Raw genomic sequence first — 25,471 nt, 5'->3', positions numbered from 1 at the left:
AGGAAGTGCAAGAGGATTCACCCAGCAGAGCTGCATATAGCTCCTCCCCTCTATGTCACTCCCAGTCATTCTCTTGCACCCAACGACTAGATAGGATGTGTGAGAGGACTATGGTGATTATACTTAGTTTTTATCTTCAATCAAGAGTTTGTTATTTTAAAATAGCACCGGAGTGTGTTATTATCTCTCTGGCAGAGTTTGAAGAAGAATCTACCAGAGTTTTTGTTATGATTTTAGCCGGAGTAGTTAAGATCATATTGCTGTTTCTCGGCCATCTGAGGAGAGGTAAACTTCAGATCAGGGGACAGCGGGCAGATGAATCTGCATAGAGGTATGTAGCAGTTTTTATTTTCTGATAATGGAATTGATGAGAAAATCCTGCCATACCGATATAATGTCATGTATGTATACTTTACACTTCAGTATTCTGGGGAATGGTACTTCACTAGAATTACACTGTAAGAAATACATAAAGCTGTTTAATAACTAGAGATTATGTTTAACGTTTTTGCTGGAATGTAAAATCGTTTTCATTTACTGAGGTACTGAGTGAATAAATGTTTGGGCACTATTTTTCCACTTGGCAGTTGCTTAATCTGTTTTCTGACAGTTTCTGTTCTCCCTCACTGCTGTGTGTGAGGGGGAGGGGCCGTTTTTTGGCGCTTTTACTACGCATCAAATATTTCAGTCAGCAACTCATTGTATTCCCTGCATGATCCGGTTCATCTCTACAGAGCTCAGGGGTCTTCAAAACTTATTTTGAGGGAGGTAATTTCTCTCAGCAGAGCTGTGAGAATTGTAGTTTGACTGAGATAAAAAACGTTTATTCTGTAATTTGTTTCCTGCTTTCAGAATTTGTTATCTTTGCTAATGGGATTAAACCTTTGCTAAAGTTGTGTTGTTTACAAGGATTGAGGCTATAACTGTTTCAATTTATTAATTTTCAACTGTCATAGATCTTCTGTGCTTCTTAAAGGCACAGTACGTTTTAATATTATTCTAATTGAATTGTATTTTCAAGTTGCAAGTTTATTTGCTAGTGTGTTAAACATGTCTGATTCAGAGGATGATACCTGTGTCATTTGTTGCAATGCCAAAGTGGAGCCCAATAGAAATTTATGTACTAACTGTATTGATGCTACTTTAAATAAAAGTCAATCTGTACAAATTGAACAAATTTCACCAAACAACGAGGGGAGAGTTATGCCGACTAACTCGCCTCACGTGTCAGTACCTACATCTCCCGCTCAGAGGGAGGTGCGTGATATTGTAGCGCCGAGTACATCTGGGCGGCCATTACAAATCACATTACAGGATATGGCTACTGTTATGACTGAGGTTTTGGTTAAATTACCAGAACTAAGAGGTAAGCGTGATCACTCTGGGGTGAGAACAGAGTGCGCTGATAATATTAGGGCCATGTCAGACACTGCGTCACAGGTGGCAGAACATGAGGACGGAGAACTTCATTCTGTGGGTGACGGTTCTGATCCAAACAGACTGGATTCAGATATTTCAAATTTTAAATTTAAACTGGAAAACCTCCGTGTATTACTAGGGGAGGTGTTAGCGGCTCTGAATGATTGTAACACAGTTGCAATACCAGAGAAAATGTGTAGGTTGGATAAATATTTTGCGGTACCGACGAGTACTGAGGTTTTTCCTATACCTAAGAGACTTACTGAAATTGTTACTAAGGAGTGGGATAGACCCGGTGTGCCGTTCTCACCCCCTCCGATATTTAGAAAAATGTTTCCAATAGACGCCACCACAAGGGACTTATGGCAAACGGTCCCTAAGGTGGAGGGAGCAGTTTCTACCTTAGCTAAGCGTACCACTATCCCGGTGGAGGATAGCTGTGCTTTTTCAGATCCAATGGATAAAAAGTTAGAGGGTTACCTTAAGAAAATGTTTGTTCAACAAGGTTTTATATTGCAACCCCTTGCATGCATTGCGCCGATCACGGCTGCAGCGGCATTCTGGATTGAGTCTCTGGAAGAGAACATTGGTTCAGCTACTCTGGACGACATTACGGACAGGCTTAGAGTCCTTAAACTAGCTAATTCATTCATTTCGGAGGCCGTAGTACATCTTACTAAACTTACGGCGAAGAATTCAGGATTCGCCATTCAGGCACGCAGGGCGCTGTGGCTAAAATCCTGGTCAGCTGATGTTACTTCTAAGTCTAAATTGCTTAATATACCTTTCAAAGGGCAGACCTTATTCGGGCCCGGGTTGAAAGAGATTATCGCTGACATTACAGGAGGTAAAGGCCATGCCCTGCCTCAGGACAAAGCCAAAGCCAAGACTAGACAGTCTAATTTTCGTTCCTTTCGTAATTTCAAAGCTGGAGCAGCATCAACTTCCTCTGCACCAAAACAGGAAGGAGTTGTTGCTCGCTACAGACAAGGCTGGAAACCTAACCAGTCCTGGAACAAGGGCAAGCAGGCTAGGAAACCTGCTGCTGCCCCTAAAACAGCATGAATTGAGGGCCCCCGATCCGGGATCGGATCTAGTGGGGGGCAGACTTTCTCTCTTCGCCCAAGCTTGGGCAAGAGATGTTCAGGATCCCTGGGCGCTAGAGATAATATCTCAGGGATACCTTCTGGACTTCAAATACTCTCCTCCAAGAGAGAGATTTCATCTGTCAAGATTGTCAACAATCCAGACAAAGAAAGAGGCGTTTCTACGCTGCGTACAAGAGCTCTTGTTAATGGGAGTAATCCATCCAGTTCCACGATCGGAACAGGGACAGGGGTTTTACTCAAATCTGTTTGTGGTTCCCAAAAAAGAGGGAACTTTCAGACCAATCCTGGACTTAAAAGATCCTAAACAAATTCCTAAGAGTTCCATCGTTCAAGATGGAGACTATTCGGACAATTTTACCTATGATCCAAGAGGGTCAGTACATGACCACTGTAGATTTAAAAGATGCTTACCTTCACATACCGATTCACAAAGATCATTATCGGTACCTAAGGTTTGCCTTCCTAGACAGGCATTACCAGTTTGTGGCTCTTCCATTCGGATTGGCTACAGCTCCAAGAATCTTCACAAAGGTTCTGGGTGCTCTTCTGGCGGTACTAAGACCGCGGGGAATCTCGGTAGCTCCATACCTAGACGACATTCTGATACAAGCTTCAAGCTTTCAAACTGCCAAGTCTCATACAGAGTTAGTGCTGGCATTTCTAAGGTCACATGGATGGAAGGTGAACGAAAAGAAAAGTTCACTCGTTCCACTCACAAGAGTTCCCTTCCTGGGGACTCTTATAGATTCTGTAGAAATGAAGATTTACCTGACAGAGGACAGGCTAACAAGACTTCAAAGTGCTTGCCGCACCCTTCATTCCATTCAACACCCGTCAGTGGCTCAATGCATGGAGGTAATCGGCTTAATGGTAGCGGCAATGGACATAGTACCCTTTGCACGCTTACACCTCAGACCACTGCAACTGTGCATGCTAAGTCAGTGGAATGGGGATTACTCAGACTTATCCCCTTCTCTGAATCTGGATCAAGAGACCAGAAATTCTCTTCTATGGTGGCTTTCTCGGCCACATCTGTCCAGGGGGATGCCATTCAGCAGACCAGACTGGACAATTGTAACAACAGACGCCAGCCTTCTAGGTTGGGGTGCCGTCTGGAATTCTCTGAAGGCTCAGGGACAATGGAGTCAGGAGGAGAGTCTCCTGCCAATAAACATTCTGGAATTGAGAGCAGTTCTCAATGCCCTCCTGGCTTGGCCCCAGTTGACAACTCGGGGGTTCATCAGGTTTCAGTCGAACAACATCACGACTGTAGCTTACATCAACCATCAGGGAGGGACAAGAAGCTCCCTAGCTATGATGGAAGTATCAAAGATAATTCTCTGGGCAGAGTCTCACTCTTGCCATCTGTCAGCAATCCACATCCCGGGAGTGGAGAACTGGGAGGCGGATTTCTTAAGTCGTCAGACTTTTCATCCGGGGGAGTGGGAACTTCATCCGGAGGTCTTTGCCCAAATACTGCGACGTTGGGGCAAACCAGAGATAGATCTCATGGCGTCTCGACAGAACGCCAAGCTTCCTCGTTACGGGTCCAGATCCAGGGATCCAGGAGCAGTCCTGATAGATGCTCTGACAGCACCTTGGGACTTCAGGATGGCTTACGTGTTTCCACCCTTCCCGTTGCTTCCTCGATTGATTGCCAGAATCAAACAAGAGAGAGCATCAGTGATTCTAATAGCACCTGCGTGGCCACGCAGGACTTGGTATGCAGACCTGGTGGACATGTCATCCTGTCCACCTTGGTCTCTACCTCTGAAACAGGACCTTCTGATACAGGGTCCCTTCAAACATCAAAATCTAACTTCTCTGAAGCTGACTGCTTGGAAATTGAACGCTTGATTTTATCAAGACGTGGGTTTTCTGAGTCAGTTATTGATACCTTAATACAGGCTAGGAAACCTGTTACCAGAAAGATTTACCATAAGATATGGCGTAAATACCTATATTGGTGTGAATCCAAAGGTTACTCTTGGAGTAAGGTTAGGATTCCTAGGATATTGTCTTTTCTACAAGAAGGTTTAGAAAAGGGTTTATCTGCTAGTTCATTAAAGGGACAGATCTCAGCTCTGTCCATTCTGTTACACAAACGTCTGTCAGAAGTTCCTGACGTCCAGGCTTTTTGTCAGGCTTTGATCAGGATTAAGCCTGTGTTTAAAACTGTTGCTCCACCATGGAGTTTAAACCTTGTTCTTAATGTTTTACAGGGCGTTCCGTTTGAACCCCTTCATTCCATTGATATAAAGTTGTTATCTTGGAAAGTTCTATTTTTAATGGCTATTTCCTCGGCTCGAAGAGTCTCTGAATTATCAGCCTTACATTGTGATTCTCCTTATTTGATTTTTCATTCGGATAAGGTAGTCCTGCGTACTAAACCTGGGTTCTTACCTAAGGTAGTTACTAACAGGAATATCAATCAAGAGATTGTTGTTCCTTCTTTATGCCCAAATCCTTCTTCAAAGAAGGAACGTCTACTGCACAACCTGGATGTAGTCCGTGCTCTAAAATTTTACTTACAGGCAACTAAGGAATTTCGACAAACGTCTTCTCTGTTTGTCATTTACTCTGGGCAGAGGAGAGGTCAAAAAGCTTCCGCTACCTCTCTTTCTTTTTGGCTTCGTAGCATAATTCGTTTAGCTTATGAGACTGCTGGACAGCAGCCTCCTGAAAGAATTACAGCTCATTCTACTAGAGCTGTGGCTTCCACTTGGGCCTTCAAGAATGAGGCCTCTGTTGAACAGATTTGCAAGGCTGCAACTTGGTCTTCGCTTCATACTTTTTCCAAATTTTACAAATTTGACACTTTTGCTTCATCGGAGGCTATTTTTGGGAGAAAGGTTCTTCAGGCAGTGGTTCCTTCTGTATAAAGAGCCTGCCTATCCCTCCCGTCATCCGTGTACTTTTGCTTTGGTATTGGTATCCCAGAAGTAATGATGACCCGTGGACTGATCACACTTAACAGAAGAAAACATAATTTATGCTTACCTGATAAATTCCTTTCTTCTGTAGTGTGATCAGTCCACGGCCCGCCCTATTTTTAAGGCAGGTAAATATTTTTTAATTTATACTCCAGTCACCACTTCACCCTTGGCTTTTCCTTTCTCGTTGGTCCTTGGTCGAATGACTGGGAGTGACGTAGAGGGGAGGAGCTATATGCAGCTCTGCTGGGTGAATCCTCTTGCACTTCCTGTTGGGGAGGAGTAATATCCCAGAAGTAATGATGACCCGTGGACTGATCACACTACAGAAGAAAGGAATTTATCAGGTAAGCATAAATTATGTTTTTCACTATCCAAGACTATCCTAGAAGTTTCATGGATGTTGGTTTCCTACAAGGCAAAATGAGTGACATAAAACATCTAAATTTATTTTTTGTACGTTAAGCCACATTAAGCGCCCCAAAAAACAAGCTTAATTTATCTTATTTTCCCCGTAGGAAACCAAAGTCCACGAAACTTTTAGGATAGGTTTGGATAGTGAAAAACTGAAGTTATGCCAATTTTCAAGGCAATTAATTGATGTTTAGGCACATTTTGGTACATTAAGCTCATTTAATCTGCTCACATTAAATGTTTTAGGATTGTAAAAAAAATTGTTAAATGTAAATAACTTTTGGAATGTTTTACCAAATGTCCTGAAATTTTCAGAATATGTTTAAATATATAGATTATTGTAATGTGTGAATTTTTGGGGGAAATTGGTTAACATCTAAGTCCTTTTTTCTATGTTAAGCCACATTAAGCTCCCAAAAGACAAGCCTAATGTCACTCATTTGCCTTGTGGGACACTAAAATTCATAAAACTTCTAGGATAGGTTTGGATAGGGGAAATCTTGGGTTGTGCAAAATTATGCAGCAATTGATTAACATTTGGGCACTTTTTACTCATTAAGCTACATTTTCACATTAAATGTTTTAGGATGTCCCGACAGCATGCAGTACAGCAAATCAGAAGACGATACGTTCACTCTATTACACAATAACAGAACTTATACCAGCAATTCTGCTTAGGCTCCCTGACAGCCAGTTTATATAAAATGGCCTTAGAATCCAACACCTTGGATTTTAAGATATACAAATATAGGGTGGCCTATATTAAATGGGACAGTCTACACCAGAATTGCTATGGTTTAAAAAGATAGATAATACCTTTACTACCCATTCCCTAGTTTTGCACAACCAACACAGTTATAATAAATAATTTTTTACCTCTGTGATTACCTTCTATCTAAGCCTCTGCAAACTGCCCCCTTATTTCAGTTCTTTTGACAGATATCCATTTTAGCCAATCAGAGCTGGCTCACCTGAACTCCACATGCGTGAGCACAGTGTTGAGGTCACTTTGGTTGAGAACCACTGATCTATAAGACACACATGAACCAAACACCCTCTAGTGGTGAAAAACTGTCAAAATGCCTGAGAGAAGAGGCGACCTTAAAGGGCTTAGAAATTAGCATATGAGCCTCCTAGGTTTAGCTTTTAACTAAGAATACCAATAGAAAAAAGCAACATTGGCGATGAAAGTAAATTGGAAAATTGTTTAAAAATTACATTCTCTATCTGAATCATGAAAGTTTATTTTGGACTAGACTGTCCCTTTAAGCTTGTTCATGAAACTAAAATAATGCTTAAAAAAACTTCAGTGATGCATCAAAAATTGAGAAAACCCCAGATTGAAGTTGGGTTAGACACTTTTGAGACAAAATAATTCACACAGGCAGCTTTGTCTTTCTAAATTCTGCATGCTGAATCAAGATTTAGGTCAAAATTCATGAGTATGCCTCAAGAGCACTTTGATGCCCCCTAGAACATACACCATAGAAAATTACTTTATTCTCTTGGTAATCCTTTGTTAAAATGCATATTTAGGTAGGCTCCGAAACTGGGAGCTAGCTGCTAAATGGTGGCCTTTTGTTATTTGCTTACCAAAGTGTTTAGCTAACTCCTAATAGTGCATTGCTACTCTTTCAAGAAAGGATGCCAAGAGAATGAAGCAACATTGAAGAAGTAAACTGAAAAGTTATTTACATAATGTATGCTCTTTCTGAATTACAAAAGAAAAAGTTTTGGTTTCATGTCCCTTTAACCCATTCGATACCGGGAATTTCAAAGAAAAACTTGCCTAACTACCGGAGAAGTTTTAGAATTTTTGCTATCACTCCATTTAAACAGAAATAGAGCCTTGTTTTTTGTTAATTTACCGATCAAAATTAAAAGGCCAATAATTGCAGCTGTACACCACACTTCTGAAATTCCTGGCAGTGAAGGAGTTAATTAGACGGCAAGGGTAATATTGTAGTGTAGGTATAACCCTCCAATCTGACACCTACCACCTCCATGATCCCTCCCAAAAAGCTGTCTTCCCACCATCTTGGGTACTGACAGTCTGCCAGTATGAAGTTTTAGTGCTTTTTTTTGTAATACAGTATATTTTTTTTTAATGAAGTGTATGGATCCCCTCTTACTCTCCCACCTCCCTGATCCCTCCCAAACAGCATTCTAACCCTTCCACCTCCCAATGTTCACCACCGTCTTAGGTACTGGCAGCTGTCTGCTAGTGCCCAATTTACATCAATTACTTTTATTTTATTTTTTTTCTGCAGTGTAGTGGTTCCCATCACCTTCCTCCCCTCCACTTCCAAGCGATCATGTGTAGGGCCCCCTCTCCCCTCAACATCCCTCCCTCTCTCCTAATTATTTACTTTCTGTACCAAAGGGAACCTCCCCCTTTCTATACCTCCGGCAATGGACCACTCACCTGCCTCCCTCATTCCCTCCCACACCACCACAGCTCCAGATACAGAGAGTATCTGTCTGTATCAGAGATCGGTCTTCATATAGTAAAAGGAGAACAATCAGTGTCCCCTTACCATACGAAGGCAGATGCCTTTTCCCCCCAGGCTGCAGTCTCTTCTGTGAAAGCTGACAAAGGTGACTGCAAGCATGTGCCACAGTTTTAAATGTAGGTACTACATCACAGTATGTTGGGCAAAGTACTGTGCGACGTAGTACCTATATCCATTTGACGCAAGGGGTTACACATAACAAAACAGACATTCAAATACTTAAAAAGGACAGTCTAGTCAAAATTAAACTTTCATGATTCAGAAAGGGAATGTCATTTTAAACTACTTTCCAATTTACAAATTTGCCTTGTTCTCTTGGTATTCTTAGTTGAAAGCTAAACCTAAGTATGCTCATATGCTAATTTCTAAGCCCTTGAAGGCCGTCTGTTATCTGAATGCATTTGGCTGTTATTCACAGCTAGAGGACATTAGTTCATGTGTGCCATATAGATAACTGTGCTCATGCCCATGGAGTTACTTATGAGAGGGCACTGATTAGCTAAAATGCAAGTCTGTCAAAAGAACTGAAATAAGGGGGCAGTCTGCAGAGGCTTAGATATCAAAGAGGTAAAATACCTCCTGATAGAATTATTATACTGTCCTAGTTTTAGGAATGCCCCATATGTCTAGGTTTCCAAGTAATTTATAGCAAATATAAGAGAAATGCCACAAATTATTGGCTTAAAAGGAGTTAAGTCAAAATTTAAAACTATCATGATTCAGATAGAGCATGCAATTTTAAACAATTTTCCAGTTTACTTTAAGCATAAAATTTGCTTTGTTCTCTTGGTATTCTTTGATGAAGCATAAACCTAGGTAGGCTCATATGCTAATTTCAAAGCCATTGAAGGCCGCCTCTTATCAGTGCTAGACAGAGCTAGTTCATGTGAGTCATATAGATAACATTGTGCTCACTCCCATGGAGTTATTTAAGAGTCAGTACTTATTGTCTAAAATGCACATTTGTAAAAAGCACGGGGATAAGGGGCAGTCTGTAGAGGTTGAGAAGAAAGGTAATCGCAAAGGTAAAAAGTTAACATAACAGTGTTGGTTATGCAAAACTGGGGAATGGGTAATAAAAGGAATTATTTATCTTTTATAAACAATAACAATTCTTTAAGTAGACTGTCTCTTTAATGCTAAAATTTGCTATGCTTGGACTGCAAGCTAAATAGAGGTCACACATTTCAAAATTGCTACACAAAAGTATATATATTTGTAGAAATTAGACATCCAAATTTTATTAAAAGATATTTCGACACTTTATGTTTAACCATTTTAGATAAAATGTAGGGATTGAAAAACAAACAAACACAATAAACACTTTTTTGTTAAATAAAATGTATTAAAAAAGTAACATACTTTATTAAAAAATGTAACACTTCTTTCCCCATAAGTGTTCACTGGGAGTGAAGAGGAGTGGTCAAGAAAAGCCAAGATAAGCCATTTTTTGCAAACTGGCTATCACAGTGATCACATGACCATGGGCCACGTTTTTTTTGAGCATCATTGCACTACCGCATTCCTGGGGCCTCCAGTGATTGCCCAGTGAGCCTGATACCAACATGCATTGCAGCATGCTAGTATCTAGGTCTCGTGTTTAGTGACACAGTAATTGCAAAGATATTCATATTTGACTGTTACTGTACTATTAAAAAAAGAAAAAGTGGTCTCCAATAATGCAGAAAAGTCCTCTTTATTCTTTAACATGGAATAGGATCCAAACAAAGCACAACGCTTTGGGGTTAGCACCCCTTAGTCATCACTTTACCCCTATTATCAATTTTTCTTTGTTCTCTTGGTATCTTTATTTGAAAAGCAGGAATGTAAGCTTAGGGTCCGGAACATTTTTGGTTCAGCACCTGGGAAGGGCTTGCTGCTTGGTGGCTATATACAAGTCTGTTGTACAAAAACATGCACTTCCTGTTAGTTTCACTTAAAGGGACAGTATACACCAATTTCCATATAACTGCATGTTATAGACACTACTTTAAAGAATAAGATGCATAGATACTGATATAAAAATCCAGTATAAAACTGTTTAAAAACTTACTTAGAAGCTTAGAAGCTCTCAGTTTAGCTCTGTTGAAAAGGTAGGTGGAAAGCCCACTGCAAGTGGCAAATAAGACACTCCCCCCCCCTCCCTTTGCATATGAAAAGACCCTTTACACAAACACGAGCAAGCTGGAGAAGGTAGCTGACGGTATTCTTATAAAACTTTGGGGCTTGGTTAGGAGTCTGAAAATCAGAGCAATGTTATTTAAAAATAAGCAAAACTATACATTTTTAAAAACAAAACAAACCTTTATGGGCTATGTAAATAGATAATCTACAAAACATTTATGCAAAGAAAAAAAAAATGTGTATAATATCCCTTTAAGGGCCATTATAGTAAAAAAAAATTACATGCTCTAATCCGTAAAAGTATGTCATTTTCCAACTATCGACCCTGCTCTACTGTGTATTTAACCCCGGCAAAGGGCTTAAACACAAAGTAGAAGTTCCGCTTGGAATCTGCAATGCACTTGCAGGGGTTAAATACACAGTAGAGCAGGGTCAATAGTTGGAAAAGGACATACTCTAACTGATTAGAGCATGTCATTTTTCACTATAATGGCCCTTTAAACATGTTTACCTACTACTTCACATTTGATTAAACAAAAGCATGTTGACTACTATGACCCTTTAATTGTAGATAAACTTAAAAATAAGGTCCAGGTATGATGAGAATGAATATATATTGTTAAATGATAAGCAATAAGTATGCTGTGCCCTCTATCTTTTCTATTAGATTGGAAGATATTCTATATGTATCCAAAGAAAAAAAAAGAGCCCACACACTACCTGCACTCACTCCCACACACAGCCTTATACTATTTTTCTGTTGGTCTAATATAATGGTTTAACAAATAAAAAACAAACAAATGTTGCTATTTTCAGACTCAGTGATACCAGTTGATCATCCCTATTTACATGCAAGACCATACTAAGTGTTACTTACACTAACCTGCATACAAACTACACAGAGCTCAAGGACCAGGCAAAATGCTACCCACTGACAAATTAAGCACATTTTAATACCAGAACATTTGTCAGTCTGATCACGTTTACAATAGAAAAGACTCCACAGATACAATAATGAAGTTAAAAAACAATACTATGAACTGTATTATTAATGTTATAGCTGCAGAGGATAAATACAAGGACAGACATTAGGAGAATTGCAGCAATACCTTCCTGTAGTTCATCCATGCTGGTGATCTTTCTGCCACCATCCAGGGTGTAGATGCAGCGCACCCCCTGGGGCAGGCTGACATTGTCCGACAGGGACCGGGTGAGCTCCATGAGCAGAGCATCAAATGACCTGAAGCGCTCAGCAGAGACCGCATAAAGCAGCCCCTTGAAGTAACGGTCCCCATTGCGGTAGAATCGCACCTTCTTGGCCTTCCTCTCCGAGCTCAGTGCCTGCAGGGTGCGTGTGCGGTAGAAACTGCAGTGAGCGCTATGTGCGGGGCTGGGAATCAGCCCATTATTACCCCTAGATCCAGAACCACTGCTGCCGGCATTCTGCCCCCCTCCACCCCTCCTGGATTGCCTGGGCTTTTTGTTCCTCTCTTCAAAATGCTCAAGCTCTATGCTCCTAGAGCTCGCCATTGTGAATTATACAGCAGCAACAGACCCTTACACACCCCCACAAGATCAAAATCAATAGGAATCTTCTGTCAAAGAAATAAGCAGTTGCAGTTTATAAAGAAAATAAGAATGCTGACTTCATTTGTTCTGACACATAATATATCCAAACGGTAATGTTTTTACAAACATACATCAATATAAAAGGTACAAGCAGTGCATGGGGTTTGTCTTAAGATGCGAGAGGACACGAAGATCTCAATGTCACTCCCCCCGGAGTCCTCGCTGGAAGCAGCATCCCCTCTTCTGTGCAGGTTTCCAGCAGTCAAAATCCAGCTACTCTGCAATACAGGCAGACACTGCTGGTTGTGGAATGTGGCAGCTCATAACTCACAATGAATTAAACAGCAAATACATTGCTACAATGACCTAGCACCGAATGGTCCTCTACAGCATAAGCAAATGTGCCCTTTGCACTAATATAATCCTCCTATGCAAGACAGTGAATGGTTGAAGGAAGCTCCAAGTGTCTCGTGTGCACACCCAGCTATATAGTTGAATCCTCAGCCCTAATGCACACATTAAAAAAAAAAAAGAATTAAACCGGCCTCCCAGGCAGAAAAAGCCCTGCAGCTTGATAGAGCCTGCCTCATATGCAGATAACACTGACTGAGACAGGAACAAACTCCCCCGCCAGATGATTGGCTCATTTTCAGCTGTGTAGGAGAACCCAGAGATTGTTCATGCCTCTCCCTCTGACATCACTAGCCCTTTTTTTTTTTTTTGCAGAAGATTGCAATTCTGCAGCAGTCTTGGTGACAAGTGCTATAAATGTAGACAGATTACAAATAGCAATGTAATGGGTTATTTAATCTTGTTTCTATTTTATTCTAGTGTTATTTTTAAGTTGTATGTTAATATTATACAATGTCATATTTTAATACACTTGGTAATTGTTGCAATTACCATTTTCAAATTCAATATTTAACAATCACTGCAGTTTCTGGTAAACAAAAATCTTTATATTAATTTTCTATTTGGTAAAATATGATATTGCAAACATTGTAGTAAATGGCATATATTAACATAAAAACATAGATATTGACGGCAGATAAGAGCCATAGGCCCAGCAAGTCTGCCCGATATTACCTAACAGTATAAACTTATCTAGTTTGTAGAATAGCTTTATGCTTGTCCCATGCATTTTTAAAGTCCCCCACAGTGTTTGTTGCTACTACCTCTTGAGGAAGTTAATTCCATAAATCAATCACTCTTTCTGTAAAGTAGTGCTTCCTAAGAGTGATTGATTTATGGAATAAACTTCCTCAAGAGGTAGTAGCAACAAACACTGTGGGGGACTTTAAAAATGCATGGGACAAGCACAAGGCTATCCTACAAACTAGATAAGTGTATACTGTTAGGTAATATCGGGCAGACTTGCTGGGCCTATGGCTCTTATCTGCCATCAATATCTATGTTTCTATGTTAATATGTTAATATATGCCATTCACTACAACGTTTGCAATATCATATTTTACCAAATAGAAAATTAATATAAAGATTTTTGTTTACCAGAAACTGCAGTGATTGTTAAATATTGAATTTGAAAAGGGTAATTGCAACAACAGGTTAGTAAAAGCAACAGGTTAGTAAAACAACAAATATTCTGTGTGTGTGTGTATATATTATATATCAGTGACGTCAGAGGCTGGTGAGACAGTGGCTAGGATACACCTTCATTCTTTAGATATCTTTTGTTGAAGAAATAGCAATGCACATAGGTGAGCCAATCGCATGAGGTAACTGTATGCAGCCACCAATCAGCAGCTACTGAACATATTTAGATATGATTTTCAACAAAGGATACAAAAGAATGAAGAAAATTAGATATTAGATGTAAATTGGAAAGTTATTTAAAATTGCATGCTTTTTCTAAATCATGTCCCTTTAAATGGTGTCTTGGAAAACTGGTCAACTTAGTAAACATCTGATTTTAGTCTAAAGGATTGTAACAGAAACTCTTGCCAGATAACAAAATCCTTACTCTGATTATGAGATCTAGAAATCCAGTTTAAAACATACTTTTTACTTTAATGCTGCAAATTATGCTTATAGATTTCTTCATTATTCAGTAAATATAAAAATGTCTTGATCCAGTGTCAGCTGGTGAAATTTAAAGATGGTGGGGCGCTTGACCCCACCCCTTTAAATAAAGCTACATCCTCAGATGGCACCACCAATTCATTAATGAAATAAAAAAAGGTAGACCGAAACACAGAAAAACACTCGGGGGGAGAGGGAGAGAGAGAGAGACGGGGGAGAGAGACACAGAGGGTTAGAGAGAAAGAGAGACACAATCACACAGAGAGTTAGAGAGACACTTAAGGGATGAAAGAGTCAGAGGGGGAGGGAGAGAGACAGAGAGAGAAAGAGACCATGGGGGAGAATGACACATAAGGAGAGACAGAGGGAGTGGGAGAGAGAGAGAGACAGACGGATAGAGAAAGAGAGATGGATAGAGAGAGACACACACAGTGGGGAGAAACAGACACAGAGGGGAGAGAGAGAGACACACACAGAGAGGAGAGAGAGACACAGAGGGGGGAGAGAGAGAGACACAGAGGGGAGAGAGAGAGAGACAGAGGGGAGAGAGAGAGAGACAGAGGGGAGAGACAAAGGGGAGAGAGAGAGACAGAGAGGAGAGAGAGACACAGAGGGGAGAGAGAGAGAGACACAGAGGGGAGAAAGAGAGACACAGAGGGGAGAGAGAGAGAGACAGAGGGGAGAGAGAGAGAGACAGAGGGGAGAGAGAGACAAAGAGGGGAGAGATAGAGACAAAGAGGGGAGAGAGAGACAAAGAGGGGAGAGAGAGACAAAGAGGGGAGAGAGAGACACAGAGGGGGAGAGAGAGAGAGACACAGAGGGGGAGAGAGAGAGAGACACAGAGGGAGAGAGAGAGACAGATGGGAGAGAGAGAGACAGAGGGGAGAGAGAGAGAGATGGAGGGGAGAGAGATAGAGGGGAGAGAGAGACAGAGGGGGGGGGGAGAGACACAGAGGGGGAGAGAGAGACACACAGAGAGGAGAGAGAGACACAGAGGGGAGAGAGAGACACACAGAGGGGAGAGAGAGACACACAGAGGGGAGAGAGAGAGACACAGAGGGGAGAGAGAGAGAGACACACACAGAGGGGGAGAGAGAGAGAGAGAGACACAGAGGGGAGAGAGAGACACACACACACACAGAGGGGAGAGAGAGACACACAGAGGGGAGAGAGAGACAAACAGAGGGAAGAGAGAGAGAGACACACAGAGAGAGGGGAGAGACAGAGAGACAGACAGAGGGGGGAGAAAGAGAGAGACAGAGGGGGGGAGAGAGAGACAGAGGGGAGAGAGAGACAGAGGGGAGAGAGAGACAGAGGGGAGAGAGAGACAGAGGGGGGAGAGAGAGAGACAGAGGGGAGAGAGACACAGAGGGGAGAGAGAGACACACAGAGTGGAGAGAGAGACACACAGAGTGGAGAGAGACACACACAGAGGGGAGAGAGACACACACAGAGGGGAGAGAGAGAGAAAAATAGGGGCGAGAGAGACACACAGAGGGGAGAGAGAGAGACACAGAGGGGAGAGAGAGACACAGAGGGGGAGAGAGAGAGACACAGAGGGGGGAGAGAGAGACACAGAGGGGAGAGAGAGAAAGACACAGAGGAGAGAGACAGACACACAGAGGGGAGAGAGAGAGAGACAGACAGACAGACAGACAGACAGAGGGGAGAGATAGATAGAGAGAGAGAGACAGAGGGGAGAGACAGAGAGGAGAGACAGAGAGACAGAGGGGAGAGACAAAGAGACAGAGGGGAGAGACAGAGGGGAGAGGCAGAGGCAGAGAGACAGAGGGGAGAGACAGAGGGGAGAGACTGAGAGACAGGGGAGAGAGAGACAGAGAGACAGAGGGGGGGAGGAAAGAGACAGAGGGGAGAGAGAGAGAGAGAGAGAGAGAGAGACAGAGGGGAGAGAGAGGGAGACAGAGGGGAGAGAGAGACAGAGGGGAGAGAGAGAAAGACACAGAGGGGGAGAGAGACACACAGAGGGGAGAGAGAGAAAGACACAGAGGGGAGAGAGAGAGACCCAGAGGGGAGAGAGAGAGACAGACAGAGGGGAGAGAGAGAGACAGAGGGGAGAGACAGAGAGACAGAGGGGAGAGACAGAGAGACAGAAGGGAGAGACAGAGGGGAGAGGCAGAGAGACAGAGGGGATAGACAGAGAGACAGAGGGGAGAGACAGAGAGACAGAGACTGAGAGACAGAGACTGAGAGACAGAGGGGAGAGACAGAGAGACAGGGGAGGGAGAGACAGAGATACAGAGGGGAGAGACAGAGGGGAGAGAGAGAGACAGAGGGGAGAGAGAGAGACAGAGGGGAGAGAGAGACAGAGAGAGAGGGGAGAGACAGAGGAGAGAGAGGAGAGATAGACAGAGGGGAGAGAGAGACAGAGGAGAGAGAGACAGATGAGAGCGAGACAGAGGGGGGAGAGAGAGAGAGAAACAGAGGGGAGAGAGAGAGAGAGGAGAGAGAGACAGACAGAGGGGAGAGAGAGACAGACAGAGAGTAATGAGACAGAAGGGGGAGAGAGGGAGACAGAGGGAGGAGAGGCACACATAAGTGAGGACAGAGGGAACACTGAAATGGGGGAAGGCACCACTGAATGTTTAAGTAATATTTTAAGTGACTATCAAATGCTAATAGTCTACAATCTATTTTAAATAACTGAAACAGAACAGCACATATGCATAGGAGCATTAATAAATTATTATTTGTTGTCTACATTAGGGTTGTCCAACATACACCTAAGGAATCCCTGGTTTAAATGAAATACTATAGGTACAGGAGCCTTGGAGAATATTTGCTATAACTAATTCTAAACTGCTTGGTTTCATTTTACATTACCATGCTTTTGGTCTAGTTTGTAAAGTTTGAGTAAACAAAATAGAAAAACGATCCTTAAACTGCTGTAAAAGAGTAAAAAAACAAAAAACACTAAACCCCATTCATTAAATTAATATTTTCACTAACAGAATCCCTTTTCAGCATAATCTAAGGTTGCAGAACTTACTTTAATAAAATGTGGCTAAAACACTGCTCTCTCTGCATCTCTTCCTGCTCTGTAAGGAAGTGACAGTGGAACATTCCACTGCACTTGGAGGGGAGTACAGAACTCTCTTTTTTATTAAATCAAAGCTGGCAGCTGCACAGGGCAGCAACAAAATAAATGAAAATATTTTTTTTCCGTTTTTGTTTTATATGATTTAACATCCAGCCCCAACCCTAAGTTCAATAATACAAATGGTATGAGTACAGCAAAAAGTCAGATGTTAACAAACAAAATGCCACAATGAGCTAAAAAACAATACTCTCCTTAAAAAAGAACGACCGCTGCCCTCTTTCAGTCTCTCCCCAGGGACTGTATAGACAATGGAAAATAAAAATAGATGGCGCTGGTCTTGGTAAGAAATCACTTTCTCTAATAATAGAGAGAAAAAGACTTGATGTACGTATTAAAATCCAGTGAATAATGTGCAGTATACTCACTCCTTAAGTAACATGAGTTCAGCTTGTTAGGAGTGTCTCTCTCTGAAATGATGGTGATATGATTCCGGAGGAAGTATCAGCTGGGCTAGGAGTGGAATGAAAACTCCATCAACAGTGTATTAGACCATTCATAACAAATTAAGTAGTAACTTACATATTAAATATAGTAAGTCCGTCTCGTCACAGCAGAAAGAAAGAAGAAAAAAAAAATCTCCTGTAAAAATATATATTTATTTCAGCTCTACGCGTTTCAACGCACAAGCGTCTTTTTCAAGAGCAATAATAAAAGCAGATAAAAAGTTTTCATAGTGCTGTGACTCCTGGAGCCGGATTTTATACAGGTGTGTTGATGTTCCAATTTCCTGTGTTAAACAGGAAATTGGACTCACATAAAGTAAATATAGACAACATATAATCATGTTTATGCCCAACAAAGCAATCCTTGCATTGCAAAAATGATATTATGCCGTTTGTGTGAAAATTAATCAAACTTTGGTATATCGTTGGGTATAAACATGTAAACGGAATAAAATGACCAATGAGAGAGTCCCCTTGAGATTATATCCAATCCGAACACAGTGTTTATTTAAGTCTTCATTCGAGTACTGACTTTCTTCAAGTTCCCTTTCAGGTCCGTTGTATTATCATGTGATATTTTCAGCCAATCCGGTGTTTTCAAGTGTTTACGGTGGATGTATTTGAGTTCCCCTGACTGATACCTCTCACTGGATTGGGTCAGCCCCAAAGAGGCCTGCCTCAAATAAGCACTTATAGGCCATGCAATGATCTTAACCACTTTCATCCAGTAGGTGGCGCAGCATGTTGTGTAATGGAGGGCAGACCTGCTTGTGCCTCTCCATTGCACAACATATAGCTGTGAAAAAAAAATGCTGGAAAAAACAAAATTGCAATTTTTTTTTTTTAAAGCCAATAAAAAAAAATATATTTTTGCCCATATGAGAGGTGAAACCCTGCCTCACCTGCCTCTAGTGACTGCACATTATATATATATATATATATATATATATATATATTGTATATATATGTATGTTTATAGGTATACCTCACTCATACAGCGGGTTAGGGACCGGAGCCCTGCTGTAAAGCGAAACAATGTGGTTTTAGGTTTTTTTTTCAGTTGCCAGTGTGTTTACAAACTTGAAAACATATCTGAACTAACATATATTAGGGGTGCAATGGTACTAAGTATTCAATTAGTATTCAATAAAACTGTATCTGTAAAACAGTGACAACCGCTATAGTTAAATTTGCCAGACTACAACACTGAGACACAGATTGCTCTGTAATGCTGTAAACAGAGTGAACTAAGCATAAGAAAATTGTGCCAGTCACTTTTCTCGCAGTCTCACGATGAGTACTGCACTGTTTCCAAATCCTTAGAAGTTGAACTTCAGCTCCACAAAGCTCTGTATTAGCGAAACAATGTAAAGTGAAGCGCTGTAAAGTGAAGCGCTGTAAAGTGAAGTATACCTGTATATATATATATATATATATATATATATATATATATATATATATATAATAAAAATAAAATTTTTAAAATAAATATTTGTAGCAGATATTTATCGTAATTATATAGCTCTATGTGTATGTAAAAATATACTTATAGGAATCTTGCTTTTTAGTGCATAGATACTATGTGCTCATTTTCAATGAGCAGATACTCAACATCATTATACTGTGCAGCATGTTTATTTTCAGTGTGTAAATACTCACCATTATACATTTTTAAAGTGTAATTTCAAGTGTTATTATACCAGACATTTGAAAAATGTTCCAGGTACACTCTGCAGAGAGCCTATGTATGGTTTGCATAGCTCCGCTCAAGACAATTCATCCAAAAATAGTACATATAATGCTAGTCGTAAAATTTAGCTGTACTGATTGCTTAAAGGGATAGGGAAGTTAACATTAAACTTTCATGATTCAGACAGAGCATTATTGTTAAATTCACTTCTATTATCAAATGTACTCTGTTGGCTTGGGTACTTTGAATGAAAATAATATGTCCATGTATACTCAGCAGCACGCAACTGAATGCTAGTTGTTGATTTTTGCCTACACACCTTTGTTTTTTCTCATTGGCTCACCAGAAATGTTCAACTAGCTCCCAGTAGCACATTGCTGCTCTGGAACTGACTTTAAAGGGCCATAATATATGAAAAATGACATGCTCTTTTCTGTTAGATCATGTCATTTTATGACTATCGACCCTGCTCTACTGTGTGTTTAACCCCAACAAAGGGGTTAAACACACAGTAGAAGTGCTGCTTGGCTCTCGCAGTGCACGTCTGCTTTTGAGCAGAACTCGCCACTAATCCAATCAACAGCACTATTTGCACATCTGAGCCTGCACATCATTGCAGAGGTTAAACACATTGTAATGTGCAAGCAAAAGTACAATAATAAAATTGATCTAACATTAGAGCACTTTCTTTTTCCACCTCATCACCTCCCTTACTCTCAAGCACATAATTGGCATAGGAGGAATATCTTCACAGCAAGTACCAAACTAAGCAAGCAAGGGTTAAATTATTAACGTTGCAGGAACCTGCAAAGCATCCTAGTTTATATAGATGTTACACAGCCTGGAATTAGACAGTTACAATATGTCACTCTGTTTAACTTGCTAATTACTGTCATGGGGCTGCTGAAATAGAAAACAATATATGTAGATATGTTAACGATTTGTTTTTTTGCTTTACGTTTGCTAAAACACTATTCAAAGTTTAACTTGTAGGTAATGATTCATTTTTTATCTTTGCTGCTGCAGTGATTGTGGACATTAGAGTAATAGACCCAGAAATTCCCCAAAAAATCTGGATTATTTGAATGTTCTCTGAATTCCTATCCCATCACACAAAGAGCCTGATGTTTTAAGCCCATGCTAAGCAAAATCTCAGTATATAAATGGGGCAGTTAAACATGATCCAAATTGTTCAACACTATTGAGATACCTTGCTTCATCACACATTGCCTCCTACCCACCCTGGTAATATTTATCACATCTCATGGCTTCCCCTTTACCTGACATGCATCTACATACAGCTAAAATTCTATGTTACAGGTTACCACAGATAAGGAAGACTGGAGAAAAAAAAAGATAATATAAGCAATAAACAATGGTAATAGTAAAATCAAAATCCACAGAAACTTCTCTGGTGGGAATTCTGCACTGCACAAGATATTTTTAACTAAATGTAGAATAAAATGATCATGGGGCAGGAATCCAAAAAAGTGACCGTCCCGGGAAAACATCAGAACAGATGGCTACAACTACTTTTTAAGTATTTAGATACTCATCCTTGTTATACTGTGCAGTTTGGTTATTTTTAGTGTGGACATACTCACCATCATTATAATGTACATTGTGTTGATTTACTCTTTGTAGATTCTCATCATTATTATAATGTGCGGAGTGTTCATTTTCTGTGCGGAGATACTCATCATCATTATACATGTTAATTTTAATTTTCAGTGTGTAGATACTTACCATGCTTATAAAGTGCAGTATGGCCATTTTCAGTGCATGGATACTCATCATCTTTTTTATTATATTTGTTTATTTTTATTGACAGATGATACAATAACAAGTGTAATACAGATACAGTCCAGACATATGACATCACATGGTATATTGCATGCTGGGAGATCCATTGAGTAAAATTGCTCAAATGGAGTTAAAGGTCTGACTAGCGCATCTCTTTGGGGGGGGGTGTGAGTAAGAAGTGGTGTATTTGACAGTGTTTCAGCCATTTAGAAAAAGCTCCACCCAAGATGTCAGCAAGATCTCGTCATCTCTAAGTTTGCCTCCTCTAAGCATTTCCCATTTGTTTGTACTATTCATATCAAATTCAATACCACCTAATAATTCAGCATTTGGTGAAATAGGGGATAGAGGGGATTTCAACGTAGAAATATTTGGTAATCGTCTTATAATGGAATCCCATAATTCAAACACCTGTTGGTACAAAGGATATGATTTTAGCCATGGTGGTTGGTTCTGTTTTGCCAACCAGCATAGGGCTCCGGGTGACCGGGAGTGTTATATGTGTAAGTTCATTGGGATCCATGCTTTTGTGTCACTATTTCGATGCAAGTCTATGGATACTCTTTATACTGTATAGCATGTTGATTTTCTGTGTGTAGATACTCAAGATAATTATACTGTGCAGCACGTTCATTTTCAATGCGTATATACATAACAAGATTATAATTTTCAGTATAGCCATTTCCAGTGCATAGATATCTCATTATGCTTTTACTGTACAGCTTGTTCATTTTATGTGTGTAGATACTCATAACTGTTATACTGTACATCATGTTCATGTTCTTTGTGTAGATACTCATCATTATAATGTGCAGTGTTCATTTTCTTTGTGAAGATACACTTCATCATTATACTGCACAGCATGTTTATGTTCTGTGTGTAGATACACCATCATTAAACTGCACAGCATGTTTATGTTCTGTGTGTAGATACACCATCATTAAACTGCACAGCATGTTTATGTTCTGTGTGTAGATACACCATCATTACACTGCACAGCATGTTTATGTTCTGTGTGTAGATACACCATCATTACACTGCACAGCATGTTTATGTTCTGTGTGTAGATACACCATCATTATACTGCACAGCATGTTTATGTTCTGTGTGTAGATACACCATCATTACACTGCACAGCATGTTTATGTTCTGTGTGTAGATACACCATCATTATACTGCACAGCATGTTTATGTTCTGTGTGTAGATACACCATCATTAAACTGCACAGCATGTTTATGTTCTGTGTGTAGATACACCATCATTACACTGCACAGCATGTTTATGTTCTGTGTGTAGATACACCATCATTACACTGCACAGCATGTTTATGTTCTGTGTGTAGATACACCATCATTAAACTGCACAGCATGTTTATGTTCTGTGTGTAGATACACCATCATTATACTGCACAGCATGTTTATGTTCTGTGTGTAGATACACCATCATTACACTGCACAGCATGTTTATGTTCTGTGTGTAGATACACCATCATTACACTGCACAGCATGTTTATGTTCTGTGTGTAGATACACCATCATTACACTGCACAGCATGTTTATGTTCTTTGTGTAGATACACCATCATTAAACTGCACAGCATGTTTATGTTCTGTGTGTAGATACACCATCATTATACTGCACAGCATGTTTATGTTCTGTGTGTAGATACACCATCATTACACTGCACAGCATGTTTATGTTCTGTGTGTAGATACACCATCATTATACTGCACAGCATGTTTATGTTCTGTGTGTAGATACACCATCATTAAACTGCACAGCATGTTTATGTTCTGTGTGACTGTAGATACACCATCATTATACTGCACAGCATGTTTATGTTCTGTGTGTAGATACACCATCATTAAACTGCACAGCATGTTTATGTTCTGTGTGTAGATACACTTCATCATTATACTGCACAGCATGTTTATGTTCTGTGTGACTGTAGATACACCATCATTATACTGCACAGCATGTTTATGTTCTGTGTGTAGATACACCATCATTAAACTGCACAGCATGTTTATGTTCTGTGTGTAGATACACCATCATTAAACTGCACAGCATGTTTATGTTCTGTGTGTAGATACACCATCATTAAACTGCACAGCATGTTTATGTTCTGTGTGTAGATACACCATCATTAAACTGCACAGCATGTTTATGTTCTGTGTGTAGATACACCATCATTATACTGCACAGCATGTTTATGTTCTGTGTGTAGATACACCATCATTATACTGCACAGCATGTTTATGTTCTGTGTGTAGATACACCATCATTATACTGCACAGCATGTTTATGTTCTGTGTGTAGATACACCATCATTATACTGCACAGCATGTTTATGTTCTGTGTGTAGATACACCATCATTATACTGCACAGCATGTTTATGTTCTGTGTGTAGATACACCATCATTAAACTGCACAGCATGTTTATGTTCTGTGTGTAGATACACCATCATTATACTGCACAGCATGTTTATGTTCTGTGGTGTAGATACACCATCATTATACTGCACAGCATGTTTATGTTCTGTGTGTAGATACACCATCATTATACTGCACAGCATGTTTATGTTCTGTGTGTAGATACACCATCATTAAACTGCACAGCATGTTTATGTTCTGTGTGTAGATACACCATCATTATACTGCACAGCATGTTTATGTTCTGTGTGTAGATACACCATCATTATACTGCACAGCATGTTTATGTTCTGTGTGTAGATACACCATCATTATACTGCACAGCATGTTTATGTTCTGTGTGTAGATACACCATCATTATACTGCACAGCATGTTTATGTTCTGTGTGTAGATACACCATCATTAAACTGCACAGCATGTTTATGTTCTGTGTGTAGATACACCATCATTATACTGCACAGCATGTTTATGTTCTGTGTGTAGATACACCATCATTAAACTGCACAGCATGTTTATGTTCTGTGTGTAGATACACCATCATTATACTGCACAGCATGTTTATGTTCTGTGTGTAGATACACCATCATTATACTGCACAGCATGTTTATGTTCTGTGTGTAGATACACCATCATTAAACTGCACAGCATGTTTATGTTCTGTGTGTAGATACACCTCATCATTATACTGCACAGCATGTTTATGTTCTGTGTGTAGATACACTTCATCATTATACTGCACAGCATGTTTATGTTCTGTGTGTAGATACACCATCATTATACTGCACAGCATGTTTATGTTCTGTGTGTAGATACACCATCATTAAACTGCACAGCATGTTTATGTTCTGTGTGTAGATACACCATCATTATACTGCACAGCATGTTTATGTTCTGTGTGTAGATACACTTCATCATTATACTGCACAGCATGTTTATGTTCTGTGTGTAGATACACCATCATTATACTGCACAGCATGTTTATGTTCTGTGTGTAGATACACCATCATTAAACTGCACAGCATGTTTATGTTCTGTGTGTAGATACACCATCATTAAACTGCACAGCATGTTTATGTTCTGTGTGTAGATACACCATCATTATACTGCACAGCATGTTTATGTTCTGTGTGTAGATACACCATCATTAAACTGCACAGCATGTTTATGTTCTGTGTGTAGATACACCATCATTAAACTGCACAGCATGTTTATGTTCTGTGTATAGATACACCATCATTAAACTGCACAGCATGTTTATGTTCTGTGTGTAGATACACTTCATCATTATACTGCACAGCATGTTTATGTTCTGTGTGACTGTAGATACACCATCATTATACTGCACAGCATGTTTATGTTCTGTGTGTAGATACACCATCATTAAACTGCACAGCATGTTTATGTTCTGTGTGTAGATACACCATCATTAAACTGCACAGCATGTTTATGTTCTGTGTGTAGATACACCATCATTAAACTGCACAGCATGTTTATGTTCTGTGTGTAGATACACCATCATTAAACTGCACAGCATGTTTATGTTCTGTGTGTAGATACACCATCATTATACTGCACAGCATGTTTATGTTCTGTGTGTAGATACACCATCATTACACTGCACAGCATGTTTATGTTCTGTGTGTAGATACACCATCATTATACTGCACAGCATGTTTATGTTCTGTGTGTAGATACACCATCATTATACTGCACAGCATGTTTATGTTCTGTGTGTAGATACACCATCATTATACTGCACAGCATGTTTATGTTCTGTGTGTAGATACACCATCATTAAACTGCACAGCATGTTTATGTTCTGTGTGTAGATACACCATCATTATACTGCACAGCATGTTTA

The 25,471-nt window shown here is 40.1% G+C and overlaps 1 protein-coding gene across 2 annotated transcripts in view; it reads right to left on the bottom strand.

Moving 5' to 3' along the window:
- The window catches only part of DCLK2 (doublecortin like kinase 2), a 262,197-nt gene extending 249,624 nt beyond the window's left edge, over window positions 1-12,573 (bottom strand). For both annotated transcript variants that reach the window (XM_053703730.1, XM_053703729.1), the window contains exon 1: window positions 11,622-12,573. In XM_053703730.1, coding sequence (XP_053559705.1) covers window positions 11,622-12,042 — 421 coding nt within the window. In that variant the 5' untranslated portion in view covers window positions 12,043-12,573. The remainder of the gene's footprint in view (window positions 1-11,621) is intronic.
- Window positions 12,574-25,471: the final 12,898 nt, after the last annotated feature.

This window comes from Bombina bombina, chromosome 2 (assembly GCF_027579735.1).
Source record: "Bombina bombina isolate aBomBom1 chromosome 2, aBomBom1.pri, whole genome shotgun sequence".
NCBI lineage: Eukaryota > Metazoa > Chordata > Amphibia > Anura > Bombinatoridae > Bombina > Bombina bombina.
Note: the sequence above shows the minus strand (reverse complement) of the source record. Positions and strands in the feature narration are given on the sequence as shown.